The following is a 20,900-nucleotide window of genomic DNA, read 5'->3' as shown; positions in this document are numbered from 1 at the left end:
GATTAAAGTTAAAATTGAATCAATATAAAAGGATTATGGAAATAATGAATCACAAGGGAACAAGCCATTTAATCCAGTCCCTAACTGACCATCACTTCTCCAATACTTATTTCTTCTTCCTCTCCTACCAGGTCACCCATAACCTAGGGTCTTCTATGGATTTGCACCATAATACTTTTTTATTTTAATCTTTGTAGGCCCAATGCTCTTTGTATAGTAGGCACTTAAAAATTGATTGGAATTGACTTAGATAAGAGTTCAGAGTTTTAGGTTCCTATTCCTATTGTTAATTTTGTGTGACTAACTTTGTGTGTGTGTGTGTGTGTGTGTGTGTGTGTGTGTGTGTACACATGTAATTATAGAGAAAATTAATAGCAAAGAGCTTACTAAAAGTCTGCTTGTTGTTTGCACATTATGTTGAGACCATGGGGGAATCTAGTTTCCTGGCTCATATTATTAAATATCTTTGATGTTCCTTTATAAATCAGTAAAATCTGTTTATACCATCTTACCCAAAAGAAAGAAATTAAGCTGAATTATAAATGTTATTTTCTGTTTTCAAATAAAGAATGAATCTGTGCTTTTTTTCTCCTGCTTTTTCTGAAATTCTGTCATATAGGACCACATGTGTTTTAGATATCCTTGTACCCAAAGTATAGAAAGTCCAAGCATACTACACAGGCTTGTATCTATGTAATTTGATGCATAATGTTAGTTGGAGAGTCAAGTGCTTTGGACAAGTTCTTGGGGGTAATGTTTATTGGGAAGTTTAATTTTCTCATTCTCCAGAATAAAATGTTGTGCTACAAAGCCATATAGTGATCATAGTTCAGAGCTAAAAGGGATGCTAGAAGTCAAATAATCCAAATCTTTAGCCCCTATTTTCACTGATAGGAAAACAGAGGCCCAGAAACCTTCCATGAATATCCCAAGGTCACATGGCTAGTAAATGGCATGGATGAGGCATGAAATGGATTCCCCTGAATTATATTGCCTCTTTTCATTCATCTTTAATTTTCAAAGAGTTACTCAGGAGACAAAGGATTGATTACCATTATTCTAGCATCTGATTTTTGTTTCTTCTCTCCCCACCTGCCCTTACTTGTATTTTCATTTTAGAGGGCTCCTGAAATATCAAACTAATCTCGATGCACACCCTCCTGGCTGCCTCAATCCTAATAGAACTCGCCACCCGAATATTCCCCTGCCAGAGTATTTCTCGGAGCATGTTCCTGAACCCTTCCCTGGAGGATTTGTAAATTCCAAGCTGTTTATACAGAACGAGTTTGTGAAAATCTGTGCAGAGGAGCCCAAGTTCCAAGCAAATTTTCCTCAGGTCAGCTCAATCCTATGGTTTTGGTCATGCCAATGTTTCTGACTGGGGACTCTGCTCAAGGTTGTGGCTAGATTGTTCTGATCACTTGGTCTTATTGAATTAATACACATGTTTTTGTAATACTCTGTTTTGTGAGTTAAAACTGTGCTTATATAGCAGTCTGTCTTTTTAAATCAGTGAATAAAACTAATAGTATTGTGCATGGGTGACTGTTGCAAACAAAGAATTGCAAAAGTTACTTGCAATTCTAGACTATTTCTTTTACTATGTATAAATTTCTAAACCAGATACTTAGTTTCATCCTCCAAGAATCCCTACCTTTGCTTTATCTTTGGTAAATGAATTGATGAGATTATGTGCTTGTCTGTGGACAGAGATGATGGAATTGTGATAATTTTCGACATGGCTTATTTCAACCTTTTTATTAACAGCTCAACTCTCCACCATGTTTCAATTCTTGTACTGGACCTGGACTCCATCCTCATTACTTTTCTGATTAAAACCTAAATGTTTAATCTCTGGTTTTTTTTTTTTTTTGGTGAATATAAACTATCTACCATATGGCATGTTACCATGTTTACCAGATTATTTTATGAACATTTTCCTCTTGAAACTGAATTAAGATTCTTTGGGGTATTTTCAGTCTTGACCCATTTCGTTTGCTCTTTCACTTCATGGATCAAGCCTAAGCAGAATTACTTCAGGGTGGAGTGGTAACATGTAATGCCATCTCTGAAGCAAGTGGGAGTGTGTCACTACTGCTTGAACACAAATTGTAAAGGCCCTGAGAATTGTATGGAGGTTAACTAGGAAGACAGAGTCTTCTCCTCCTCATTTGACTGATGTGTGCAAATCTTCAGGATCCCAGAAGGAATTTTAGAGGTCATCAAGTTCAATTTCTCTTGACCTTTTTACCTTCCTTGTTTTCCCAGACTATCTCCCAACTTGCTACATTTGCCTCAATACCCAGTCTTCATCCCACAGTCTGCCAATTTAATTTTTCACAAGGTCCCACCCTTTAATCTCTTGCTTCTGTTAATGTTCTAAGATCCTCAACCTGCTAATCATAGCTTCTGGATGACCCTTTCCTCCTCACTGTCAACACCCACATCTGTTTCTCTGTTTTCCTGCATTGCTAAGCATAGCTGAAAAGGTCACAAAATAAGATAATTTTACCTACTACAATTTCTGGCATTCACCACTTCTGTCCCTTTGCCTAAGCTATCTCCTTTGTTTGGAATACAATCTTGATTCACCTCTATCTCTTATAATTCCTAGCTTCCAATGAATCTCAGATCATGTGCAAATTCCTACATTGGTCTTTGATTTTGGCTTGCTAGCACATTTCCCTCCCCTTCCATAAATTACCTCGTATTTACTCTGTCGATCTCTCTATCTATTGAGAGATCATAAATAGAGGGAAATATCTATGTATGCATATAGATATTTATATTTACATTTATATACTTATCTATTTTTCTAAATGTATAGACAACTATATCTATTCTGTATGTTTTCTATAGATATATTTGGAATACATACATATATGTACACATGATACATATATATCATATATACATAGAGAGATACTTCTCTCATTCTACATATACCTGATAGATAGATAGACAGACAGATAGATAAAAACACACTTATATTTGTGTATATTGCCTCCAAGTTTCCTGAGGGAAGGGATTATTTCATTTCTGTCTATTTCCTTAGCACATAGCATCATGCTTGACACACAATAGTGCTTATTGACTAAGTTCAAATACTAGTCTCTTTACTACTTGACAATCCTTCAGTTTTAGTTCATCAACTCCCTCACTCCCCTCAGTGACTGTTCCAAATCTTTTCTTGTTTCTTCAAGTTTCCTGCATAGTCAACCTAAGGCAAGTGACAACATTGATAATCCAAAGGGACATCTCTAAGATAACTATTTTTCCATTCCTCAAAACCACAGGCAGCAGTATCACCCATTCTCTCTCCAACCATCTGCTCATTGAGGCTAAACTCTCTACTTCTGTATTTAATATAATTTTATCCTTTTTCCTTTGGGACATTTTATTTTATTTTTCCAGTAGTCATTTTGGCATTGATATAATAATTTAGTGGAAAGGACATTAGATTTAGAATAAGAAAGACCTAGTCTCAAATCCTGCCTCAGAAACTATTTCTATGACCATGAGCAAGACACTTAATCTTTCTGTTCCTTAGTTTCCCCATCTGCAAAATGGAGGGCTTAGATTAGAAAGCTTCTAAGATCCCTTCTAGCTCTAAATCTATTAAGATTCAACCTCGTTTAGGATAGAGACTGTTTTTATACTTTCAGTACTGAGCAGAGTGTCTAGCACTTATCATTATTGGTTAATAAAGAAATTTGCATTCTTTCATCTTAAAATCATATTGAACCCCTCCTCTCTTTCCCTCAACCCCACCTCTCTCTCTCTCCCTCCCCTCACCTTTCTCTCTCTCTCTCTCTCTCTCTCTCTCTCTCTCTCTCTCTCTCTCTCTCTCTCTCTCTCACACACACACACACACACACACACACACACACACACACGCACGCACGCACTTGATTTTTCTCTCCCTACTGGCTATGTTCCATCTTTTCTACTGACCCCTTTCCATGTACATACCTATTCAAGTCTACTTAGTTAAAAAATAAAAAGTTTTCCCCTTTATCCTATATGCCATTCTGCTACTGTCAAATTTCTCTCGCTCCTTTCAGTTCCAAATTTAATTATTTTCTATACTAGTTGTCTATGTTTCCTTAGCACCTATTCTTTCCTTAATCCACTGCATTTTGATAACAATCCCCATTTCTCTACTGAAACTACTTTGTCTGGGGCAGCTAGGTGGCACAGTGGATAAAGCACTGGCCCTGGATTCAGGAGGACCCGAGTTCAAATTCGGCCTCAGACACTTGACACACTTACTAGCTGTGTGTCCCAGGGCAAGTCACTTAACCTCCATTGCCTGTCCCCCCCCACACACACACACACACAAACCAAGAAAAGAAACTACTTTGTCAAAGGTCACCAATGACTTATTAATCATTTAATCTTTAAGATGTCTCGGGGCCAGAGGCTACTGTGCTGAACCAGATATTAAGAAGATCTGTGTTTAAATCCAGCCTCTGACACTTATTAGCTATGTGACCTTGGACAAGTTACTTGACTTCTGTTTGATTCAGTTTCCTCAGTGGTAAAGTGAGGGTAATAAAACATATATTTTTCAAAGTTGCTATAAGGATCAAGGGAGATAATATTTATAAAGAGCTTAATGCTGTGTGTGATAAATAATAGGCACTATATAAATGCTTATTTTCCCCTTCCCTCCTAATCTAAGAGTTCTACCCCTCCAGCACCCTTTCTTCATCTTCCTTTGTCTCTCTATAACAATTAAAATCTTTAACTACAATAAGTAGGTCATTAACAGGGTAGAAGAATCTCAGAAATAAAGGGGAGCCCAGAAGCCACTTTTTACAAGTGATATTTCGCCAGGAATTCCTTGTACAAAATATTTTTATTAGTACTTGCCCAAGGGTCAGTTAGGTGGTGCACTGGCCCTGGAGTCAGGAGGCCCTGAGTTTAAATCTGGCCTTAGACACTTGACACTTGCTAGCTATGTGACCCTGGGCAGGTCACTTAACCCTGATTGCCTTGCAGAAAAATAGAATAAAAAAATAGCACTTGTCCATCTTCTGATTGAAGGCCATCAGTGAGGGGGATCCCCTCAAATCCTAAGGCATCCCATTATCTATTTGGACAGTTCTAATGACAAAGAAGTTTTTTCTGAACTTAAATACAAGAAAATAAATTCTGTTTCTTTGTATCTTACTCTGATTTCTCCTTATTCAGCCCTTGAAAACAAGAAGACTCCTTTTACCTCTGACAGCCCTTCTTATAGATGAAGAGGAAAGCTAAATCTCTTCTTCAGGATAAATCCAGTTCTTTCCATCAAAACTCATGAGGCTCCAGTTCTCTCACCATTCTCATAGCTCTCTTCTTATATGTGTTCCAGGATGTCTTCATCTATATGAGAATGTGCTTTCCACAACACATTCAAGTTTGTGATTCAAAATGAGATTTCTGTATGATAGTGTATGATGTACTTTCAACTATCACCTAACATATTTAATATTGTTACTTATGATGACATTTAGGATTTTTGACTGTCATGTCTTACCGTTTACCCATAATGAACTTGCAGTCTACTAAAAACCCCAGTTATTTATCACATATGTTTAAGAATTTCTCTATTTTGTACTTCCTCAATTCTTCCTCATTTAACTCTTTACCATCAAAAAAGAACTCTTGTTTCCTTCTGAATGTTTCCCTTTCTCAAACTTGCCAATTTCTGTAGTGGATACTATTATTTTCTTTGTCATAAGGGTTTATAACTGTGGAATCCTGTTTTAAAAATTTTTTATTTTGGGGGGTCAGTGAGGGCTAAGTGACTTGCCCAGCGTCACACAGCTAGTAAGTGTCAAGTGTCTGAGGCTGGATTTGAACTCAGGTCCTCCTGATTCCAGGGACAGTGCTTTATCCACTGTGCCACTGAGCTGACCCAAGAATCATTCTTAACTTTTTCTTTATTCCTCAATTCCAGCATTCTCTCAATTGCCAAGCATTATTGATTCTGTTCCACAACATAGTTTGCATAATTTTCTTACTTTTGTCATGTCCTTCATCTTAAGGTCCTTATCACCTCTCACATGCATTCTTATGACTGTCTCTTTATTGATTTCCCTACTTCATTTTGTCTACTCTTCAATTCATCTTCCACACAACAACTGAAATAATACTCAAAATAATACTCAAAAGGCATTGATATGAAAGTCGGGGTGGTACTCTCTTGCTCCATGACTTTCTTTTTTCCTCTATAATAAAACACCAACTCTTCATCATAGTGTTTAAGGATCTCCACAATTTAGTCCCACCCTACTCTTCCAGACTTATCTCACATTACTTCCCTTCAAGTATTCTATAATACAGTGAAACTGCACTTGCACCTTGGATTTGACTTTTCTTTAGGGAGTTGGCACAAATCTGGAATTTGTACCATTCAGGAACATTATCTTCCCTGAAGACTTAGCTCAGGTATCCAATTCTGAAAAATGTCCTTCCAGTCTTTTAAGGTTGTTAATATTTTCTCTCTCTTCAGATTATCTTGTAGGTTTCAAACTGTGTATAATATCTTGTATATACTGCACTTCTACCTCTCACCCCTCCCCACCCAGTAAGATGTAAGGTTCTTGAAGTCAAGAACTATTTTAATTTGGTCTCAGTATCCTATTTCTTAGCATATGCTCATACAAATTAATAATGAGAGTTCAAAAGTTGTTTAATTTAATTTAAAATAGGTTTTTAGTGCAAATATAAAATGTAAGATACATTTATACCTTTTAAATTTTGCTTCAGGAGATTTATCTAATTGCTCTAGCTTCTCAGGATCATAGGCTTTGATTTGCTCATCCAACATGTAAGCTATCCCTTCTAAATGTTTTTCATTTTAAATTTGAAAGTCATGATATACTATAGTACACCATGTCATCAGTAGATGCTGAAGTACTCAGAACCAGGAAAGATTTCTGGGTTACTCTTCTATAGACTTTTCCCTAAGTTTTTGGTCCCAGTCATCCTTTCTATTTATCTGTTTTATCCAGGAGAATAGAAGTAGAATACTATTCATGGGCTTTGCTATAATGTGTACATACTGAGCATTTAATATTCCCTTTGACTCCCAGCTTAGTTAAAACTGTCCAAAAAAAAAAAAAAGGAAATACTTGATTTGGCATGGCATGTTCTCGATGAAGCAAAGCTGAGGTTACTTTTATTGTACTTTACTTTCTTCTAAACTAATTTTATTTACACATCAATAACGCAGTCTGTGCCAGTGACATTTCTTTAAAGAAAACCTTAGGAGAAAAGGAAAATAATTTGTGATATAAAGTCATGTTCAGATGATGGAGAAGAGAGGTTTCACAAGTGTGTGTGTGTGTGTGTGTGTGTGTGTGTGTGTGTGTGTAGGGGGGAGATACACATAAACCACATATCTATCTAAGATGAAAAGAAGGGAGTCTAGCTATTCAGAGTCAGGGCTCTTAGCTAGTCACATGATTCATGTAGGTTTTCAGCATTTTTTAAAAAGGTTTCTGTTTTCCCTTGAGGATGTATATACAAAAAGTTATGAATTTTGAGTTCTCCCAGCAAATTCTGGATAAGTAAGAGAATGTCCTGACCTCCTAAGGACTAACCACTTATCTCAGATTACCTTTGGTGTTTACATTTGAATGGTAACAAAATGTAACAAACTTGAAAATAAAAGCATTACAGGGGTAGCCACTGGGAAACTATATAGAGAATTTGTACTATACATCTTTATTTACTTAACTTGGCTCCACATGAGATAACAACACATATGAAGAGATTGGCTGTGGGAAAATTATAATTTTTTTGAATCCAGACACCAGTAGGTCCATTCTTTTTTTTTTTGGGGGGGGGTGATGACAGTTAAGTTGCCCACGATCACACAGCTAGTGAGTGTCAAAGGTCTGAGGCCAGATTTATTTTTATTTATTTATTTATTTTTGGTGAACCAATTGGGGTTAAGTGATTTGCTCAAGGTTACACAGCTAGTAAGTGTCAAGTGTCTGAGGCTGGATTTGAACTCAGGTCCTCCTGACACCAGTGCCAGTGCTTTATCCACTGTGTCACCTAGCTGCCCCTGAGGCCAGATTTAAACTCAAGTCCTCCTGAATCCAGGGCCAGTGTTTTACCCACTCTGACACCTAGCTGTCCCTCATTAATTCTTTCATTCTATTTTTTTTTTTGAGAGGCATTGGGGGTTAAGTGACTTGCCCAGCGTCACACAGCTAGTAAGTGTTAAATGTCTGAGGCCAGCTTTGAACTCAGGTCCTCCTGAATCCAGGGGCTGGTGCTTTCCCCACTGCGCCACCTAGCTGCCCCCCCTCGTTAATTCTTACTGTAATATCTTATCCATGGACTTATGGCTGCCACTCTTCCCCCAACCCCTTCCACTAGCTGTCTGGTAGGGAAGTGGGCTGGGGGAAGGGAATAAGTATTTATTAAGTGCCTATTATGTGATAAAAATTGTTCTAAATGTTTTACCATTGTTATTTCATTTGACCCTTAGAACAACCATGTGAAGTAGGTTCTATTATTCTTTCCATTTTATAGTAAGTGAAAATGAGCCAGCCAGAAACTAAACTAATTGTCCAGGGTAACATAGTTTTTAAGTAACTGAATGCAGATTTGAATGCAAGTTTTCCTGACTCTAGATTGAGCATTCTGTCTGCTGTGCTACCTGGCTGCCTTGTTGGTAGTAGTGGCCACATGTTGGAAGACCATTGGAAAGGGCAGCTAGAGGATGAGAAATATCACAGCAGCAATTGCCCATGGTGACTTTTAGTAACCACTAATTCTCTTTCTAAATAATTCTAAGTAATCTATTTAATAATATGTTTCAGCATTTTACCAAGTATTAAAGTCAGGCTCATTTTCCTATATTTTATATCTTATACCCACTTCTGTTTTTGAGGGTTTTTTTTTCTTTTTGGGAAATTAGGACATTTGATTTCCTCCACACCTACACCATGACTACTTTCTCTAAAATATCTTAGTGGTCACTAATAATTTTTCAGAAATCATGTGTTCCATTTATTTCAGTTCCTTGAAATGTAATTAATTTGTACCTGGTGATTTTGATTTTTGAAGGCAATAAGATGCCATTTCTTCACACATATTAGATTTCTACACATTGGATTTCTTTACACATATGGATTTTTACCTCCTATTAAACATTATTGTTCATACTGTCCAGTTCAAAGATCATTATCCTAGTAAGAGAAAGGAGTAACAAAATAGATGTTGAGTAGTTTTGTCTTCTTAAAGAAAAAACCTTCTTAATTGTTCTAATCATTCTTAGCCAGCCTTACTTCATCTTAAAAATTAGTATTCCTTACATTATTTTGACAAGAAAATGCTACTCATTCGTATTTATACTTTGCTGCTTCTTCTGACTTCCACATTCTATACATTCCTTGTAAAACATTAAGTTAGTTGATGAATTGATTATGCAGCCACATCAGAAATTTTAACCAGTTCCTTCTTGTCACTGGAATAAATTTTCCTTGTATCTTCCGAAATTTTTTGAGAGTTTCCCATCTTTCTTGGACCAACTTCCTCTCAAAAATTTACTAGGTCATCCAATCCTACTTATTCCTCCCCTGTACCCTCATTAATCGGATCCCACCAAATTTAGGATAAATGCTAGATTACCCCTACATTTCTGCTTTTTTTGCCATGACAAATTCTGTAATTAAGTGCTTATTTGCCTTCTAAATTCTCTTGCAAATGGTTGTTGGCCAGATTTAGGTGCAGATAGTTGCTGACCTCATTACCTCCTCTATCTTTTGAATTGTTCTTTAAGGAAAATAATGACTTTCTCTCCCTTTCCACTTTTGGAAGAAAGAGAAAGGACTTGAAGAGATTTCAGTATAATTCATGTTCCACATTATTACATGATTAAGCCTCCATATCAAATTTGTGATTTCTTTCTTGGACCCCTCTTTTAATTTTTCCTTCTATCTATGTGCCATATACTTCTACAATAGTCACACTTCTGTTTTTGCCTCCACTGACAATACTTGCTTATACTTTCCCATATTTCCCTTCTTTGGTTTCTGGAATTCTAACATAGATATGTTCTTCCTATATAATGGCACTTGCGACTCTTTTTATCGATGCTTTTCCATTATGAATAAGTTAGATCCTTATTTTGAGCTATTACCAGTCATAATTCCCATGGCACTATCTCAAGAGTATGTGTGAAGTAGATTTTTCCATTTACATGCTTCAAAATTACAAAAAATCAGTAAAAATGGTTGCATTTTACTCCATCATGCAAGAAAATACCATTGAATTAGTTAACCTATATATGTGAAAGTAATCTCCGGGGATTCAAGATGAAGACAAGATGAAACTTGACTCCATAAAGGATGTGTTCTACAATTCTTCTAGTGTATATATCTGTCTCCATTTCTATCTCATCTTTATATCCATATCTATATCTAGCTATACGTTATATCTCTATCTAAAATATGTGTATGTAGAAAGACAATAAGAAGGACTTTGTAAAATTCTGCCTCAGTTAAATCCAGTTTGCATGCAAGTCAAGACAACTCATGATATCATGGGTCCTCTTTGAAAATGAAAGATGAAAACACCTGTGTGTATAATAGACACCAGTATATAAATATATACACATAAGCACACACATTCTATATGTCAGTACATATACATAAATATACACACTCATAAGTATTTCATTAAGCAATAAGCATTTCTGAAGTTTTTTTTATGCCTGTGGACATTTTAAAGCCCTTTATTCCATTCTTTCTAAATAGTAGGCATTTAAGAAAGGATTGCTCAATTGAATTAAAAGTGTTTCCTCAAAGCTTACTTATTTGCATGCTATGTTTTTAAATCTATGCCAAGGAGATTATGTAATATCTATTAATAATATGATGTGAGAGCCTGGGTGTATTTGAGGACTCTCTGGTAGTAAATTAGGTCACTGGAGCAGTTTTTTTTCTTCTTCCATAAAAGTCATTGTGAATTGGAATAAAGGATATTCTTATATGGGATGTTGAAAAAGTTGAGAAAGAGGGATGGATAGAAAAAGAAAGCATGAAAGGGAGCATGGTATAGTAGGAGAGCATTCAATCATGTGAAAAGTTAGTTCAAATCCTTTCTCTTACAATTAATAGTTTGTTGACCATAAGCAAGGTACAACTTCTCTCAGTCTAAGTGTCCATAGCTTTAAAACCTGGATAATAATACAGAGTATATGTGAGGCTTCAATGAGGTAATAAATGTCAAATGGTTTAACATAGTACAGATGTCCTACTTAAACATGTTAGAGTGTGACCATTGAAATGAGTCCTTTTGGCAGCAGCCAATATTGTCATAATTAAGACTACTAGACTAATTTAATTTCCATACCATTTAAAATATTTTATAATGGTTTTTTGATAAGTAGATATAAATGTGATTGTTTCTGAAGTGTTTTTCTTTCCATTCTTTTCTTATTTTCAATTAGACTTGGCTTTGGATTTCATTACCGTTGTGCCTCTATTGTGCTGAAAGGCTTTACAGGTGCATTAGAAGTAATAAGCCTGTGACAATCATTTCAGTGATCAGCCATCCATCAGATGTCATGGAAGTTCAAATGATCAAGGAAAACTTTAAAGCCAGACCTGGCCAAGTGAGTTATTCCAAATAGTCTTGCAAGAAATTTTTTATAATTTCATTTTTTAAAATACTGAAAAAACTGAACTTTATTTTTCTTCTTTCATTTTTGTTGCATTACTTCCTTCCAGTATATTATACTTCACTGTCCAAGGGTGTCTGCACTAGAAAATCATCCATTTACTCTTACAATGGTAAGAAATTTAAACTTTTTTGCATTCTGTTTCCTTAGAGAAATTAATCATTAGATGATTACCCTGTTTTGGACTAAAACTATGTTTCTTATTAAATAAATTAGAATTATTAATGGTAATGATTCATGGTCTATTTGTTTTTATACTTGGACAGGAACATAATTATCACTGATTTCTCTCAAATGACATGTGAATAAGGCTAATAACTAAAATTCCTTTTATCCTATTGGCTTCATGTAAGGTAAATTGCTCCAGAATCTCTTTTAAGCTTACTTTTATTCATGTAAATTCAACAAGCATTTTTTTTTTACATAATTACTATGTGAAAGGCATTTGTCTAGGCACTGGATATTCAAAGACAAAACAAAAAACAATTCTTACCTTCAAAGATTTTACATTCTGATTGGGTAAAGAATATGTACATATAATCATTCAAGGTATGCATAGATACATGTGTATATATAAATACATGTATGCATACATAACACACACATATATATATATATATATACATGCATGCACATATGCATATGTATAGCATATATGTCCATACATATACACACACATATATGAGACAGAAAGAGAGAGAAACAGAGGGAGAGAGCACTAGGAGCTAAAGGAACAGGAAAGGCTTTGTTTAGGAAGCAACTTTTAAGCAGAGCCTAGTCAACATTTTTTTAACATTTCCTGCTTAGAATATTTGTCAATGGATAGTATGTATGGAACAATAAATTCATTTTTTAACCTTTTGTTAATCACAAATTACTTTTATCCAGATTGTGTCAAATTTAAAGTAATTATATCCATAGTGTTTCCAAAGAATCCAGGCCAAGATTTTTCTGTTTTATATTTAATGGGAGATTTAATTATTAATGAATTAAGGAAGATAGCCAGGCATTTATGTGGAATAATAATAATGTTCTTTAATTTGTAATATTAGCCTACCATCAGCCCATCATGTACATCCATTTTCCTTTCCAGCAGTAATATTAAAACAGTAGGATTTGTCCACACTCTCATCTGTTCCCTGTTGTCATTTTTGGCACCAATTTGTGAGCTGTCTAGCCAGGGTCAAGGGGGCTGTTGGTTGCCATGGCACAGAAGAAATGCTAACAGGCTCACATGACCATGAAATCTAGGATCTTTGTCTCATTAGCATGGATTTCTAATCAAGAGCTAGCCAACCATGGAGAAAGTGTGGCTGGATCAGTACATACTTTTTACTTGCAGCTCTAGGGAAAAGAAATCAAAGTGTATGTCTGACTTAGGTCTACTGAGTGGTCTTCCCTTTGTTATTATGGTAGGAATACTGAAATATCTTAATGACTGCTTTTGGGGTGACTGATAACTCATTTTTGTTTAGTCTTTGAAGCCATTCTACACAAGAATGAATCTAATATCAAGAATACTAGGAGGTGATGTCTTGCACTGTAATTTTTGTAGTTTTGAAGTTCAAATATTTCTTATAGCCATATTACCTTTAGGAATGGCATTCATTCAAGCAACATGTAATTAAGAACTGACATGTAACTAAGAACATGACAAACAAAGAGAAGGTATACAATAAGGACCTAATTTAAGTAGTTTGAGATGATTGAGCCCATAGGGTGAGATAGTGGACATAAAAAAGACATCTATTTCAGGAGTATGCTCTTATTGAAATTTGTTGCTTTGTAGATTTCTCTCCCATATCAGCCTTTTGAAATTTTTCCTTTCTCCAAGAACCAGCTCAGGTTTCCCCTGCTCAATGACGCCTTTTATGATAATACTCTTCCTCCCCTCAACCATCAGCAACATTACTACTCACCAGCTGTGAGAGATCCCTGCTTCCTTGAATTTTTCTTGCATCACTATGTGATGTCTCCTATGCACTGATCTCTAGATACTCATTATTTGTGTATGTGTTCTATATTTCTAATAAAACTGGTAATAGTAACCATGCCATTTTTCATTTTTATAGCTACATCTTAGCATAGTGCTATGAATATAATGGGTGTTTAATAGATATAAAATTTAAAAGTTTCTTCTCCAGAAATTTAATAAAAAGAGATAAAATACTCATTTGATCAAGTAAAGTGGGAGTAATTTTTATTTCAGGGCATGGAAAGTCAGTTAATTTTGAAATATATTCAGTCTTCAAGTCTTCTTATTCCTACTCAAAACAGCAAATCCAGACAGTTTAGTTATTGTTGAATGTCCGAAGTTGCACTGGTGGTGTTTGGGCACAACTATAACATCTGTAATCTTTTTTAGCCTTAAGGATTCTATTAGAGTTGCATAATGCTGTTGAAACTGCAGGCAGGTCTGAGTCTTTGGCGATGCCAAGAAGAGAGGATCATAGTGTGTGAAGACTGAAGAAAAGGAAGCGATATGTCCTTCCCTTTGGCAATGGTGGTAAATGATAGGGAGAATTGTTCCATCAAATATTTTGAATAACACAGATTGTTCCTTTTGGTAGTATGGTATGGAATCTTAGAGAAATTACTTGTTTCTGGAAGTAAATATTGCCATATGAACAGTATTATAAATTTTTCTGTCTCTCTCTTTATCCCTCCATATACAAATGTATGCATATTCTCAGCTAAATAATCAAATGGGTGCATATAGTAGAGGGGCAATCTTGGTCTGAAGGCAAACCAAGTAAACAAATCTTCCCAGGTGCCCTCAGGTTCCTGATTCTGTGGAGAATGAACATTCAAACCACAACAGTGTTAATTTTGTCTTTACTGAGAATCATCAAAGGGTACAGGAATTATGGGAACTTGATGGGGGTTGGAACTGGGACAGGGCAGTAGTTTTTTAGGGGGAAAGAAGGGGAAGGAAGAAAGGGGAACTATGGAGACAGAAAGAATTGACAACTGAGTGGAATTGGGTAGTGACTGAGAAGACAAGGATAACACTGAGATTTGAAAGATGACTTAATGGGAGGATAAGGACCCTTAAGAGAAATAGGGATGTTTGGGAAAGCAGAAAGTTTTGGAAGAACAACAAAAAATTCTGTTTTACACATGCTAAATTTGAGAATCTTATAGAAATCCAGTTCAGAATGTGCAATAGATCCTTGTTCACTTGGCACAGAAGTTAAGAAGATAAGGTTTAGGTATATAATTCTTTCTTTTCTTTCTTTCTTTTTTTTTTGGACAACTGGGGTTATGTGACTTTCCCTGGGTCACACAGCTAGTAACTGTCAACTGTCTGAGGCCAGATTTAAACTCTGGTCCTCCTGAATCCAGGGCCAGTGCTTTATCCACTGTGCCACCTAGCTGCTCCATGTATATAATTCTTTTTTTTTTTTTTTAGTGAGGCAATTGGGGTTAAGTGACTTGCCCAAGGTCACACAGCTAGTAAGTGTTAAGTGTCTGAGGCCATGTATATAATTCTAAGAGATAACTACAAAAAAATGATAAGTAGCTAAAACTACTGGAAATTGATGAGGTCACCAGATGAGGGACTGTAGAGAGAAAAGAAGAGGAGCCAAGATAGAACCTTGGTATACAGTCATTGTTGGTGGGTTTAATATGGATAATGACCAAGGAAAGGAGACTGTGAAGTGACAGTCATACAATTAGGAAAACCAAGAGGAAGTAGTGGGGCCAAAACTCAGAGGGGATAGTTTACCTAGGAGGGAAGAGTTATTAACAGTGTTAATCTGCACGGTGTTCAAGAAAGATGACAATTGATTTTAAAAAGGCATCATGTTTGGCAACTTTACAGAGAACAGTTTCAGGTAAGTTATGATTTTTAATGTAAGTTTGCAAAGGATTAAAAAGTAAAAAGAGTTGAAGTATAAACGATAAGTACAGGTGACATTTTCTTTGAGTTTGGTTGAGAAAGGGAAGAGAGATAAAGGTAACTAGAGAGAATGGCAGGTCCTGGTGACCCTATTTTAAGAATGGAGGAGACTTGGGAATGTTTGTTGGCATAGGGGAGGGAGCCATAGAAAGTGAGAAAGTGAAGATATGAAAAATAAAAGGGGGAAGAAAGGGAAGGAAAATATGGAGGAGAAAACTAAGGCAGGAGGAGTAAAGAAGAGAGAAAGACAAGAAGTAGGAGGAGGAGAAAGGGGAAAGAGGCAACAGGACAGAAAAGAGAAAGAATATGAGGAGTGAAAGGAAGGGAAGAAAGACTCATTGAGGTTTCAGTCAGCTACAGATGAAAGGTGATGGGATCAGATCAGTGGTACATGTAGCTTTGGTGAAGTCAAGCATCGTCTACTCATCAGAAATTGGAATAAAAGAGGAAGGTACAGGGAAATCATATAAATATGGTTGTAAAATATAGAGACATAGAGGAATAGGAAGTTCACATTGGATGAAATTTATTTTGGGGCAAAGTATAAGTCAAGTTCCTTAACTGAGGGTAGGGGAGAGATTGGTATTGGATGCCAAAGAAGAGTGACACTCCAAACAACCACCCTAGGGGGAAACTATTATGGGGAAATAGGAGAGATAATCAATTAGGGTGGAGAAAAAGGACTATATTGCTACAGTAAGGACCTAGTTGAGATTTGAGAACATAAATTTCTTTTTTTTCCTAACTCTTGATCTTTTAAGATCTCTTCATTTCAGTTATTACTAACACCTTTTTTACTTGATAGTATAAAGGGGAGAGGAGAATAGCATTTATATAGCACTTACTATTTACCGAGCATGGTGCTGTTTTTTATGTTGTTGTTTTGTTTTGTTTTTAATATTATCTCATTTGATTTTCAAAACAAACCTATGAAGGGTATTGCAGTTATTATTCTCATTTTACAGCTGAGGAAACTGAGGCAAATTGAGTTTAAATGATTTGCCTAGGGTCCCACAGCTAATGTATGTGATGCCATATTTGAACTCAAGTTTTCCTAACTCTAGAAACAGCATTCAGTCCACTGTACCACCATCTGAGAAAGAAATGGTTGGAAAAAGCAGCATAATTAACAGAAAAGTAATTACAGCTAAGGCAGAATAGCTCATCCACACATCAGGGTTATGATTCATTCATTGACAATCTAGTCTTGGCTTTGACAATGCTCCTAAATCTAATTGAGTTCTAAATAGAAAAACATACTAATAAAAAGTTAGGTAGTGGAGGATTCTAAGGATTAGGGGATATAGCCATCCAGTGAGGGATTCATTTTTACTACTCTAAGAAGTAATAGGAAAATTACATAGTCTGTGACAATAAATTCAGTTCAACTAGCATTTATTAAACTCTTGTGTATGACACATCAGTTTTTATACAGAAAAAAAACCACAACAAAATAATTTTCCCTCAAAGTTCTTACATTATTCAGAAAGCATATAATCTGTCTCCTAATTGGCTTTGCACCTATAGGAATATCATTATTCACTACAATTTTGAGTGTACATTTTTGCTTATTTATATTAAACATAGTATGGAAACATTGTTTATCCCTTGGAAATATTAACAAAGCATTTCTCTCAATACACTAGTCTGTAGTTTTTGATTGATCTGAGTGTAAACCTAATAAGTCCTTCTTTACCTACGTATTCTTTTTGTTTGTTTGTTTGTTTGGCAGGGCAATAAGGGTTAAGTGACTTCCCCAGGGTCACACAGCTAGTAAGTGTCAAGTGTCTGAGACTGGATTTGAACTCAAGTCCTCCTGAATCCAGGGTGGGTGCTTTATCCACTGAGCCACCTAGCTGCCCCCTTAACTATCCATTCTGAAGTAATTCCCTTTACTAAATTCCTTGTCTCCTTTACAAAAGTCTGACAACTTTCTTTTGGTACACTAGTTAAAAATTCAAGGAGATACCCCATTCTTCTTGAGGAACAGATTGGGGCATTAAGTAGAACAGGGCAAGTGATGCTTGACTGGTCTACTTAAGACCTATTCCCTCTTTTTCTATGCCTTGTACAAGGTGATCTGACCATGTAATTCATCTACTTAACTAACTATAGTTGTTTCCTATTGATTCTTGGATAAAATATAAACTACTCTGTTCACCATTTAAAGACCTACATGACCTGACTCCAAGCTATCTCTTCAAATTCACTGGATATAGCCTTCCTATGTTTTCTCCACCCTCAGTCTGGGGCAACTAAACAACTTTCATTATGGTTGGTAAAGTAAACTATTAATTGAACTGTTACCTAAATTCTCAGTCCTTCCTCAGTCTTGACTTTGGAGTTATGTCTATAGTTTGAGAATATTTTAAGTTATAATACCCAAATGGTTTTTGTTAGATTTTTCAAAGACATGGGGTTGTTCTGCCTGCATTTGAACCTCTCTTCTCCAAGCAAAAAAAAATTATAATTAGTTTAATCAAATTTGATTAAAAAAAATGTTTCTGGCAAACCTATTCCTAAAATGCAGAGAATAAAATTCCACAAGGGTTTATATGACTTGACTATTACCACACTAAACATCAATTACTAATATCTTTCCTTAAAAGCCATGTAATCCCAAATAACTGTATATTAGAAAAGGGTTTTACATTAAAAATAATTTCTGAGATCAATGCAATCAATTATGTTGTTTGAGTACAATGTTGCATACCATGATTTCAGATGTATTTCCTCAAAATGTGTGGGTCTTCTATCTGTCTAACTCTTCTTATCAGTCCCAAGGATCGGTAATACGCTTTTCATGTAAATTTTTTAAAATCCTTATAACCATCTGGAATTTGTGTAGAGCACATGCATAGACTCACCTTTGTAATATTTTCATTTTATTGCCTTATTTCCACTTGCTTTTTCCTTCCTGATTTCTTGACTCTCAACTGTCCTCCTTTCATGGGAGGCAGTGTTGGGCAATGGGAAGGATACTGGACTAGGAAAACAGGGGATTTGGGTTCCAGTCTAAGGATCTGTCTCTAACGAGGTGCCTGACCTTGAGTAAGGTAATCTTTAACCCTTCTGTAAATGTTCTCTAAAGTCTGTTTCACTTTGATGAATCTAAGATGTTTTATAGGATGCTGTGGTGCTACCTTCTTAATACCACTACTCCAGAACGATCCAACAAACAAAATGTCCAAATGCCCAAAGCCATAAGAAAGCTTCCAGTTTTTCTTCAGGCCATAACAATCATTAAACTAATGTCTGGTGTTCTCTCAGCTCCTCCTGTGCCACCTAGCTGCCCCCAGGAAGTAGTGTCAATCAAAGCTTGGGTTTGCAGCCCCATAGTGAATTTCAAAATGAACTTATCCTGGGAGAGGCATCTTTTTAGTGAAGTTGAAACCAGGCTATGTAGCTTATATAAAGTGGAGTCATTAAACCATGCTTTTCCCCATTAGAGATTAGTACTTTTGGTGTGATTATGTACCTAAGAAAAAACATTGTAACCAAAATTTCCAAAATTTTATTTAATTATATACTTATACATGTGTTTCCCCATGAAAATCTTCTCTTAAGACCTTCCCTTTGCAAATCTGTATCTGTAAGTTTGTTTTGTGGTGCAATGGGGGTTAAGTGACTTGCCCAGTGTCACACAGCTAGTAAGTGTCAAGTGTCTGATGCCAGATTTGAATTCAGGTCTTCCTGATTCCAGGGCTGATGCTTTATCTACTGTGCCACCTAGCTGCCCCTGTATCTGTAGGTTTGTGATGCTCAAAGATGTAGACTCAGTCTTGGAGACCAAATTGAAGTCACTGTTCAAGAAAAAGTCTATCCACATTCAATTCTGAACTTTTGTTTATCAAGTTAAGCTTCTTGGTTATGCCTCGCAACATTTTAATATGGGCTCTCTCAACTTTTGAAATGCAGAAAGTTGGCAAATAATGTGAAGTTTTCTTTAAAATTATTGATCTTCGGGAGTGTGTATGTGGATTCCTCTCCTTTTAGTTAACATTTCTGTGGTCTTACAAAAGTGCTTTCTTGACATCTGTCTTCTAAAATGTATGATTCATTAGCCCAAATTTGGGTAACCTTATTTCCCATTCCATTTTCCATGAGTCAGAACTAAGTCTAGCTGTTAAGTTTGTTGTTGTCTGTGTTCTTTACATAGCCTGTCTGCATTTTCCTCCTTTGTAGTTTTCATTTCTCCATTAGTCATTTTAGGAACACTCTGTCCAGTTTTCAGAGAACACCAGACAACCATGGCTCATAGAACTTTCAAAGATCAACATTTTAGTTCAAAAAAATTCATCACAGTTGATTAACAGAGTTAAACAATCTTCCTTCCCTCAACCCCCTCTCTCTACTATTGTAGGACCTGAAACTCTCCAGAAGTATACATGAGCTGGGGTGAAGTCAGACCTTTGCTTTCTTACAATTAAGTACTGATGGGGTTTTCTAACTTCTCACAGATCTTCATTTGATAGTAAGGGTTAGAAATGCAGCTAAAATACATATGTTACATCTAGAGAATGTAATTTAGACCTAGGTGAGGCAAGGTAATAGAGATTTTATTTTAGAAATTTATTAATTTCCATGACATATTGGTAACACATCTCAATTCTAAGATCATTAAAATTCACCTTTTTTCGTTGTCAAGGGGGAATCTTAAGATCTCAAATTTAGAAGGGAAATTAAGCATCCTCAAGTTCTGACATCTTCACAATGCATGAATCCTTTAAAAAAACCCAACAAAACTTGACAAAAAGAATAATAATAGTATTATGTTAAATCATTTTTCAATCATGTCTGATTACTGGATTACTAGAGTGGTTTGCCATTTGCTTCACCAGTTCATTTTACAGATGAGGAATGGAGGCAAACAGGGTTCAGTGACCTGGCCAAGGTCACAAAACTAATAAGTGTCTGAGGTCAGATTTAAATTCAGGAAGATGAGTACTCCTTACTGGAGGCTAGCACACAATCCACTGATCCACCAGTGGCCCAGTGGATAGCACTGGCCCTGATGTTGGGAAGATCTCAGTTCAAATCTCACCTCAGACACTTATTGGTTTTGTGACCTTTCCAAGTCCCTCATCTCCAGAATCCTGATATAAATATTGCCACTGGACCCATATGGTTCTAGAGGACAGAGTGAGGTTGGTGATCTTGTACAGTCCTCCCTCACTTAAATACAATTTACTGCAAGTGATGAGCCACATGTCATGGTCCTCTTCTAACAAGGATAAACATCAAACAAGTAATATTAATAATAAAATTTAGCATTTATTAAGTCATTTAAGACTTGCAATGCAT

The 20,900-nt window shown here is 35.9% G+C and overlaps 1 protein-coding gene across 1 annotated transcript in view; it reads left to right on the top strand.

Moving 5' to 3' along the window:
• The window catches only part of NOX4 (NADPH oxidase 4), a 265,085-nt gene that overhangs the window by 108,816 nt on the left and 135,369 nt on the right, over positions 1-20,900 (top strand). The window contains 3 exon segments of the mRNA XM_043996145.1: positions 1,120-1,336; positions 11,462-11,626; positions 11,742-11,804. Coding sequence (XP_043852080.1) covers positions 1,120-1,336; positions 11,462-11,626; positions 11,742-11,804 — 445 coding nt within the window.

The sequence above is a fragment of the Dromiciops gliroides genome, chromosome 3 (assembly GCF_019393635.1).
Source record: "Dromiciops gliroides isolate mDroGli1 chromosome 3, mDroGli1.pri, whole genome shotgun sequence".
Lineage (NCBI taxonomy): Eukaryota > Metazoa > Chordata > Mammalia > Microbiotheria > Microbiotheriidae > Dromiciops > Dromiciops gliroides.
Note: the sequence above shows the minus strand (reverse complement) of the source record. Positions and strands in the feature narration are given on the sequence as shown.